Source organism: Canis lupus, chromosome 21 (assembly GCF_011100685.1).
Source record: "Canis lupus familiaris isolate Mischka breed German Shepherd chromosome 21, alternate assembly UU_Cfam_GSD_1.0, whole genome shotgun sequence".
NCBI lineage: Eukaryota > Metazoa > Chordata > Mammalia > Carnivora > Canidae > Canis > Canis lupus.
Window position 1 is genome coordinate 36,584,235 of NC_049242.1, and position 10,039 is coordinate 36,594,273.

At 53.5% G+C, this 10,039-nt stretch overlaps 1 protein-coding gene across 1 annotated transcript; it reads left to right on the plus strand.

Moving 5' to 3' along the window:
• The first annotated feature begins 7,833 nt into the window (after positions 1–7,833).
• RASSF10 (Ras association domain family member 10) lies at positions 7,834–9,484 on the plus strand. The gene is given in 2 exon segments (XM_038569066.1): positions 7,834–8,766; positions 8,768–9,484. Coding segments are annotated over 2 exon segments (1,497 nt in total). The 5' UTR covers positions 7,834–7,894; the 3' UTR covers positions 9,393–9,484.
• Positions 9,485–10,039: the final 555 nt, after the last annotated feature.

Below are 10,039 nucleotides of genomic sequence, written 5' to 3' on the forward strand. Positions count from 1 at the left end.
TAATAGTATCACCTTTCATTAATTGGGTAACAACAGATAATGAAAATTAATCAAACAAAACCCCTTTTGACAGAGTCTCCAAAGGTGATGTCATAGACCATTGAATGAACCATGTTTTTTTTTTCTTTTCCAATTTTTTTGTTTTTTTTGTTTTTTTTTTTTTTGCTCGAGAGACATTCCCAGGATGATTTGTGAATCGGGAACTAGGCTGGTTTTGTTGGAACAAAAACTAGGAATGCTAAATATCTTCCAGCGTGTCTTTCAAAGGACTGAAGTCATTGCTACCGTAGACTCTCCTACCTAAAGGTTTCAATGTTATCACCTTGTAACCTAGGCTCCAACCGAAGATACAAGGCTTCCACCAGAGATACAAGATCGCAGAGTACAATGAATGAGTGGCTCCTCCCCTGCTTAGTCCTGTTTCTTCCTTTCTCCCTCTTCCCAGGGGCATCTCTTTCTCACCTGTCATATGTTGCCAACATCTTATTGTGGATGTACGTCCTGTACACATCATTACAATCCGTGGAGCCAAGATGGCTAAAGAGCATTCTTGCTAAGTGCATTCCCGTCTCTGTGGTTGTTCTCCTAGTGCAACTTCTGGTGTGCACAAGAATCCCCAGAGGGGGCAGCCCGGGTGGCTCAGTGGTTTAGTGCTGCCTGCAGCCCAGGGTGTGATCCTGGAGACCCAGGATGGAGTCCCAGGTCAGGCTCCCTGCATGGAGCCTGCTTCTCCCTCTGCCTGTGTCTCTGCCTCTCTTTCTGTGTCTCTCATGAATAAATAAATAAAATCTTAAAAAAAAAAAATCCCCAGGGGGCATAGCTTTAAATGCAAATTCCTGGGCAGAACTTGGGGAGAGGCCAGTTCAATAGGTGTTGAGAGAGGCCCAGGAATCTGCATTTTTTTTTTTTTTAGGAATCTGCATTTTAATAAAACCAGATCTGAGCAGGTGGCTGGCTGACCTCACGTTAAGAAGCCATGTCCCTGAGGATGACACCCAGCGTCTCTGCCCCAGCTCGGTCTGGTGAGGCATGAGTCCCTTGGGCGGAATGTGGCAGTTCCCAGATTCCCTCCAATGCCTTTGAGAGTAACCACACATTTCCGTAAACACAATTTGCCAGGTTATTTTCTAGGGTTAATCATTAAAAGGAACTGATTCAGGCAGTAAGGTCCAGTCACACTTCTGCACGGCTCAGTGTAATTAAGGGCGGAAGTTCCTGTTTGGGGTGTTCCACGGCTGCCATGAACCTGTGACTGACAGATTGGACAGGTAGAAATTCTAGACCAAATACCAGCTCCTACAGAGCTCTGAGAGCTGGGAAACGGGCCAATGCCTGCCCCCTGGCCTTAGTTTCTCATGGCCGAGGGAGCTTTGTCTCACCTCTCATAGGTGTAAGGAAGATAAATGATTAAAAAAAAAAAAAAAAACCACAGTCAAATGACACGCCACCCCTGAGATCCAACCTGAGGACACTTAGCAAAGGCTCTGCCACCACTGGGAGAACTTCTTAGAAACTCATCTAGAAGAGAAAAAAAAGATGAGCATGAAGCGCATTCTTTATTTTTTTTTTTAAAGATTCTATTTATTTATTCATGAAAGACACACACACACAGAGAGGCAGAGACACAGGCAGAGGGAGAAGCAGGCTCCATGCAGGGAGCCCGACGTGGGACTCGATCCCGGGTCTCCAGGATCACACCCCGGGCCGAAGGCAGATGCTCAACCGCTGAGCCACCCAGGCGTCCCGAAGCGCATTCTTTAAACCAAGAACTTGGGGGCTCGGTTCGGCCGCACATATACTAAACCAGGCACTTGACTGGACGCCTCCTCAGCCAGCAGTACACTTAATATTTTTTTTTTAAAGATTTGATTTATTTATTTGAGAGAGAGAGAGAGAGAGAATGAGCATGAGCAGGGAGAGGGGCTGAAGGAGAGAGAATCTCAAGCAGACTCCCAGCTGATCAGGAGCCCAACACAGGGCTCGATGCCAGGACCCTGGGTACATGACCTGAGCTGAAGGCAGATGCTTAACCCACTGAACCCCCCGAAGTGCTCCCCAGAAATACCCTTAATCTTCACAACCCTTTAAGATAAAGGAGTGGGCTATATAACTTCCTTCAGATTACAGGGAACAGCGAAGCCACCTTTTCCAGGGCTGTGCCCACAGCAAGGAGACACTGGCAGGTGGAGACAAGGTCTAAAAGAGACCCAGAACTCGCTGATCCAACCTGAGCCCTTCCAGTTTTTAAAAATCACACACCGTAATCGTATAATTAGGTAATACGTGACTGAATTATTCTTGTAAAATCATGACCGATGAAGCTAAATTCCTCTTTCATCCTCTTCCTCTGCAAATGTCTGATTCTCCCAGGACAGATCCACAGCTTTCAGTTTGGTGAATGAATACCCTTTGATACCTGGCCCTACGTACACACATACAGATATCGGTACCCCTGGAAAACATACGATGTGGTTTTATGTATGTGTGTGTTTTGTGTATATGGTCTTTAAGTATAAATGGGATCCCAGGATATACATCACTCCGAATCTTTCCTTTTGCTCAGAGCAACGCATCCTAGAGATCTGTCCTTGCCTGTGCGTATAAATCTACTTTACTGGCTCTGACTGTTGCCAAGCCTTCCAAACGATGGGTGTCCCCCAGTCCATTCAGCCCATCCCTTATTAGTGGACACGTGAATTGTATCCATGGTTTTGCTAAAGCAAAAATGGTATACACAGCCCTGGGCCTCCTGAGCATATGTGTGTTTCTCTAAGGTAGATGCTATAAAGTGGAACTGAAGGGACATGGGTACGCGTATTTTTTTTGCATATTTTTATTTTTAATAAGATATTACCAAATTGTCTCAAAGTCGATGTATGGATTTACACCAGTCGTGTATGAGAGGATGTATCTCCTGGTGTTTGCCAACAGTGTCATTATTGATTTGGACAAATTTTGCTGATCTGCCAGCAGAGAAAGAGCATCTTGTTTTATTTAAATTTACATTTTTCTGATTTCTGGTCTGGTTGGGCATTATTTCATGTTTGTTGGCCACTTATTCTTCCTCTCTTGGGGTCTACCTATAATCTATCCTTTACCCATTTACATAGTGTATAATGATTTTGCATGATTTTTTTAAACTAAATTTTGGGAGCTCTTTATATATCCTAAACCCCACCTAATCTATACTGTGTTTTCTCCTGAGTTAGTATTTAACTTTTCAATATTATTTATGATATCCTTGTGTATTTTTTGAGTCAGAAGTTTGATTTTGTTGTGGTCATATTTAGTGATCCCTTCTTTTATGAATTTTGCTTTTTTTTTAACATCCTTTCTTATGAATGCCTCCCCTAGATTATAAATATATTTTTGTATATTTTCTCCTATTATGAAGCTTGTGAATTCTACTGGCTCAGACCATTGCCTGTATCTACGCATCTTCCACTAGGGCTGGTAGATGAGCAAGGATGCTGAACTGCTGTCCAGGAAGCAACAGTGTGTGCTTTCAGTGGGATCCAGCTGCAGGGCATGACTTAAGAATGAGCTTCTTAGGCTGCCTAAGGGAACTGGAACTGGCTTGTGTGGCAGCAAAAAGCTTTTCTGAGGGACATCCTAAAACAAAAAGAAACAGTCGAACTCCCAATCCAGAAAAGGTATGCAATGGCTTCCTCTGGAGATGGACCATAACCCAAGACAGATATATACATCTCAATTCAGATAACCACATTTCAAGTGCTCGGTAGCCACGTATGTCCTGCGGCTACTGTAGTGAAAAGTACAACCCTGAGGATGAAGAGCAGAATGTCCATAATGTCTGGGAGGTATGTTCTCTGTGTGTATGAAGGCGTTTAGGTGACCACAGTCTGAATGTTAAGTCCACTCTTCACCCTCCCCTGCAGCCCAGTCTTCTTCCTACCAAAAGTGTATCATAATTTCAATGGTTCCCACCTACTGATGTGGATTAATCATCCTAAAGCACAGTTTTGCTTGGATTATTTCCTAGAGAAGATGTTGTTGACTTTTAGGAGGAGGCGATCATTCAGCTGAAACTTTGAGAGTGGATAGGAATTAGCTAGGGGGTCAGAGAGGATGGTTTGAAGGGGGGGGGGCACTGCAATGGACAGACTGGGGGTAAAGCAGACATCAGGTCCCAAGGGGTGTAGAGGTTCTGCAGAGGTTAATGGTGGTCATCAGACGTTTGTCAGTAGGGGATATGGGAGAAACACAAGGCCAGAGACAAAGAAACCAATGAAGAAAGTGCAGGTTGCAGATAAGAATTATGGAGGGTCTGATCTAAGACAATTATTCATTCATTCATTCATTCATTCATCCATCCATCCATCTATTACACAAACACTTGCCAGGTGCCTACTATGTGTGGAAAACAAAGCAAACAGAATCCGTGCCTTCACAGAACTTCAACATATGGTAGGAAAGGAGGTCAATGGTGAGCAATAGAAGGTGTTCCTCAGGTTTCAGATCTCCTTTGGAGAGTGGTAGACCATTGTCTGAGACAGAGGCTCAGGAGGCAGAGCAGGTTTGGGAAGGAAGGTTCGGATTCAGCTGATCTTTTTCCACAAGTGTTCGGGGTGTCTGGGGGCCACCTGAGTGGAGCTGTGTGGCAAGCAGCTGCATGGCCATATTTGGAGATCTGGAAGGCGATTCCACTTCCCTCGTGGACTTGCCACCAGGGTCTCAGCATTTAAATCCTTATAAGAGTTCTCTTAGGTGGGTATTTTATTATCACCATTTCACAGGTGAAGAAACTGAGGCTCAGAGAGATGCGATACTTTTCCTAAGGTTACCCAAGCTAGTAAGTGACAGGGCTGAGATTTTCACTCAGTCCGAACTCAGTCCGACTTGCTAGACTGTAGGATTCATTCATTCATTGGTTCGTCCATTTATTTATTTGACAGATACTGAGTAAACCTAGAATGTACCATGCATTGTACTAAATGCGGAGGATTCAAATCCAGTAGGGTCTGCAGCTGATAACAAAGCTCTAACAAGCATGTGTGTTGGAGGAAGGAGGAAGGGGTGGCCAGACATGTGAGGGAGGAATTGGGGGAGTGGGCTGGGCCAGACTATCAGAGACCTCTGGTACCGTGCCAGGGAGATGGAAATCCACCTCAATCTGACCAAGCCCTGCCTCCCGGACAGCACTCCATTTTGTCCAGTCCTCTCACTGCCCCTATGCTTGGTGCAGGCCACCGCCTCCTCCTTGAAAGCATGTGACAGGTTCTCCAAAGGCCTTCCTTGCCTCTCATCTCCCACCATCACCTCCAATGCAAAGAGGTGAATTTTCAAAATGAGAAGATGACGTTATGGTTCGGTGGTAGGCAGATGTCTAAGAGGGCCCCATAACCTCCATCACTCTGGTGTTACTCTGGTGATTACGTTATGTGACACGGCACAAGGAATTCTGCAGATATAGTTATGGCTACTGATCAGCCCACCTTAAAGCAGGGAAATGATCCAGGTGAATCCACAAAATTAAGTGAGCCCTTTGAAAGCAGGGAGTTTCTCCAATGAGTCAAGGGCAACTCACAGATATCCACAGTCAAGGTTTTGAAGGCTTCGACATGCTGTTGCTGGCTTGAAGACGAAGGAGGGTCATGTGGAAAGGACCTAAGAAAGTCTTTCAGGAGTGGAGAGTGAGCTCCAGCCAACAGGCAGCAAGGAAACAGGGACCTCCCTCCGACAACTGCGAGGAACTGGATTCTACCGACAACCCGAGTGGACTTGCAAATGGATTCCTTCCCAGAGCCTCCACATGAGAACGCAACCCAACCAACACCTTGCCTGTAGCCTTAGGAGACCCTGAGCAGAGAAGCCAGCTGTGTCATACTGGACTTTTGACTTCCAGGGCTATGAACTCTCATCGTGTGTGTTATTTCAAGCCACTCTATTTATGGTGATGTGTTCCACGCACCAGAAAACGAAGACATCCCCTGGCTTCTAACCCTCCAAAGAAACTTCCCTCGTGGACTTGCCACCAGGGTCTCAGCATTTCAATCCTTATAAGAGTCCTCTTAGGTGGGTATTTTATTATCACCATTTCACAGGTGAAGAAACTGAGGCTCAGAGAGATACGATACTTTTCCTAAGGTTACCCAAGCTAGTAAGTGACAGGGCTGAGATTTTCACTCAGTCCGAACTCAGAATCCACACTCTATGGCTTCTCATTGCCCTTAGAGGAAGTTCAAGTATCTATGCGAGGAATTAGAGACCCTTCCTGACCCGGCTCCTGCTCACTCGTCCAACCTCACTCTTCCACATTCCTCTCACTTCAGCTCCTTGGGGCTCCAGTAACTGCCACGCTCTCAGTTTCCTGACTTTCCACATATGACTCCTTCTGCTTGAGATGCTGCCTGCCTCTTCCCCCTGTTGTTCCTGGGGCTGACCCGAATGAATGATGCTTTTGGCCTTGCCTAAGATGCCACCTCCCCCAGGAAGTCTTCCTTGGCTTTCCCAAGCTGGGTAGATACTATGCCCACATTCCCCTAGCACCTCATACCTCCCGTCTCAGAGCACAGGAGACCCTGTGTTGGGCACGTTTACTCAGCGGGCTTTTCACTAGAGTGTGAGCTCTTTGCTGGCCAAGGCTGCGATACGGTCATCACCAAATCCCTAGCACTGTATCTGGAGCCAGTGGGTACTCAGTAAGTATTCACTGAGTGAATGAGTGAATGAATAAAAGCACTTTATTTGGGAGGCAATGGCAGCCATCCAAGGTCTTGAAGCGTGGGAGTGACCTTCTCAGACCTGTGCTTACGAGGACAGGCTGAGGGCAAGTCCTGCACACAAAAGGCAATCCTCACCATCATGTGAGGATGAAAAAAGTTCGTTTACACCGTGGTCTTGGATCTCTGGAGCTACGAAACTTGGCCCTTTCCTTGACCACTTCTGGATCCTGGATATGCCAGAAATGGTCACGGTCCTGACTAGTTTTCTCTCCTGTGGAAGGTGGAAGGTGGAAGAGAGCTTGTGACTGGGGTTTAGGCCCTGAAATCCACCAGCATTAGGCGCCTCGGGCCACGAGGGCTGTGCGAAGCAAGGCCACATGGGGAGCCACACACAGACCACGGGGGGAACTGGGGGCCCCCGGAGACCCCTCCCTCTGGACACCTGGTAGTCGGCCCACTTGTCCGTAAATACCAAGTACTGCTTCCTGATGAGGAGGGCGGCGCTTACGGCTCCCAGCCCCCAGCCGGAGGTCACGCGATGGGCTCGCTCAGGGCGGGGGCGGGGGGATGGGGGGGGGTGTCTCTGCTGGAGACCCCGCACGTCTCGGCCTCGTCTCTGCGCCAGGGGCAGTCCCCGGGCGGCGCGGCCTTCAAGGACCTCGGGGCGCCGGGAGCGCACAGCTCTCCGCGCAAGGAGGGCAGCGCAGCGCCGTCCCCGCCCGGCACGGGCTGCAGGCCGGCAGCCCCGGGGGCTCGGGGTCCTCCGTGGTGCCCACGCCAGGCAGCGGCGCGCCGGAGGAAGCGGGGGAGGGGCCGAGCTGCCCGCGGCGGGCGGCGCGACCGACGGGGCGGCCCGGGCGCTCGGGCGCGGCGAGGCTGCGAGGGGCGGGTCTGGGCGCCGCGCCTCCCGCGCTCCGGCCGCCAGTTCTGGGCGCTGGGGGCGGGCGGGGGAGGAGCCACGCGGGGAGGAGCAAAACCTGGAGGCCCCGGGATCCCCGGGCACAGCCAGAGCGGCCGGAGCCCGATCCCGGGCGCGGGGCCCGGGGGGAGCGCGCCGTCCGGGCCGGGCCGGGCCGAGCCCAGCGCTGCAGCCCGCGGCGGCGCCCGCCTTCCGTGCGCACCGGGCGGGAGCGGCCGGCGCCGACGGGCTGAGGCTCCCGGGCTCCGAAGCCGCCGCCCCCGCCGCCCCACCTGCGCCCGGCGGCGCCATGGATCCTTCGGAGAGGAAGATATCGGTGTGGATCTGCCAGGAGGAGAAGCTGGTGTCCGGCCTGTCCCGCCGCACCACCTGCTCGGACGTGGTGCGGGTGCTGCTGGAGGACGGCTGCCGGCGGCGACGGAGGCAGCGGCGGGGCCGGCGGCGGGGGGCGGCCGGCGACTCCCCGGGCCGGGACGAGCTGCGGGAGCTCCTGGACGAGGACGACGAGGACGACGAGGAGGCGCTGCCGCAGGGCCTGCTGTGCGGGCCCCCGCAGTGCTATTGCATCGTGGAGAAGTGGCGGGGCTTTGAGCGCATCCTGCCTAACAAGACGCGCATCTTGCGCCTCTGGGCCGCCTGGGGCGACGAGCAAGAGAACGTGCGCTTCGTGCTGGTGCGCAGCGAGGCGTCCCTCCCCAACGCGGGCCCCCGCAGCGCCGAGGCGCGCGTCGTGCTCAGTCGGGAGCGCCCCTGCTCGGCCCGGGGGGTCCCGGCGCGGCCCAGCCCGGCCCTGACGCAGGAGAAGCAGCGGCGGGTGGTGCGCAAGGCCTTCCGCAAGCTGGCCAAGCTCAACCGGCGGCGCCAGCAGCAGCCGTCGTCGCCCCGCTCGTCCACCTCGTCGTCCACCGCATCGTCCTGCTCGTCGCCGCCGCGGGCCGCCGAGAGCGCGTCGGTGGAGCGCATGGAGACGCTGGTGCATCTGGTGCTCTCCCAGGACCACACCATCCGCCAGCAGGTGCAGCGGCTCCGCGAGCTGGATCGCGAGATCGACCGCTACGAGGCCAAGGTGCACCTGGACCGCATGCGGCGGCACGGAGTCAACTACGTGCAGGACACTTACTTGGTGGGCGCCGGCGGCGAGGTCGACGGGCCCGGCCCCGGGGGACGAGGAGGCGGCGGCGGCGGCCCCCGCGGACGGCGAGGCGCAGGCGGCCGCGCTGGAGGAGCTGGCCCGGCGGTGCGACGACCTGCTGCGGCTGCAGGAGCAGCGGGCCCAGCAGGAGGAGTTGCTCGAGCGCCTCTCGGCCGAGATCCAGGAGGAGCTGAACCAGAGGTGGATGCGGAGGCGCCAGGAGGAGCTCGCCGCGCGGGAGGAGCCCCTGGAGCCCGGCGGCGGCCTCGACGGCGAGCTGCTGCTGGAGCAGGAGCGGGTCAGGACGCAGCTCAGCACCAGCCTCTACATCGGGCTCCGGCTCAACACGGACCTGGAGGCCGTCAAGTCGGACTTGGATTACAGCCAGCAGCAGTGGGACAGCAAGGAGCGCGAGCTGCAGGGCCTCCTCCAGACTTTGCACACGCTGGAGCTGACGGGGGCGCCCGACGGCGCTCTGGGTGCTGGCGGGCCCGCCCGGGACGCCCGGCCTCCGGGCTGCGCCGAGGGGTGGGTGGACCAGGCCCGCGGACTGGCCAAGAGCTGTCCCGGCAACGACGAGGACTCGGACACCGGGCTGAGCTCCATGCACAGCCAGGACTCGGACTCGGTGCCCGTGTGCGAATCTCTAGTGTAAGGGGAGCGGGGTGCGAGACGGGGACGGCCCTTCTCCCTTCCCCGCGGAAAACCCCCCAGCCTGGCCAGCTCAGGGACTTGCAGCCAGCCTTGGGGCGGGGGGGGGGGGGGGGGGGGGGGACGGGGAGCCCGGAGCCCTGCCAGGTAGCATCGCTTCCACCGGGCGGGGGGAGGGCTGGGGACACCTGCCCTGGCTCCCCAGTGAGTGCGGAGGGGTGCAGGAGGGGGAGCCTCCGGGGTCTCCCTTCCAAGCTTTCTTAGGGGAAGGAAGGAGGGAGGTGGTGAGAACCTCCTGTATTGGAAAACAAACGCCCCAGGGAAACTGACGTGGTCCGAACCCATTTTCGAAAAAAAAAAAAAAAAAAGGAAAAAAAAAAGAGAAAGTATTAGGAAGATTTCAGCAGTCTTCTGTATGGGAAGGGCTGATGGCAGCTAGAACTTTAGTTTGTGGCATAAAGTGCTTTTAAAAGAAACTCCTGGATGAAAAGGAAATTCCTTGAATGTTAATTGTGACTGTGAACGTGTTAAAACTAGCCAAAGAGGAACACTGGTGTTGGTCTCAGCCTTACTTACATCTCTGATAAAACCCACAGGCACCCAAATCCTGGCTCTTTACATTTCTGCAGGTTGGGGAATTACCTATCTGCC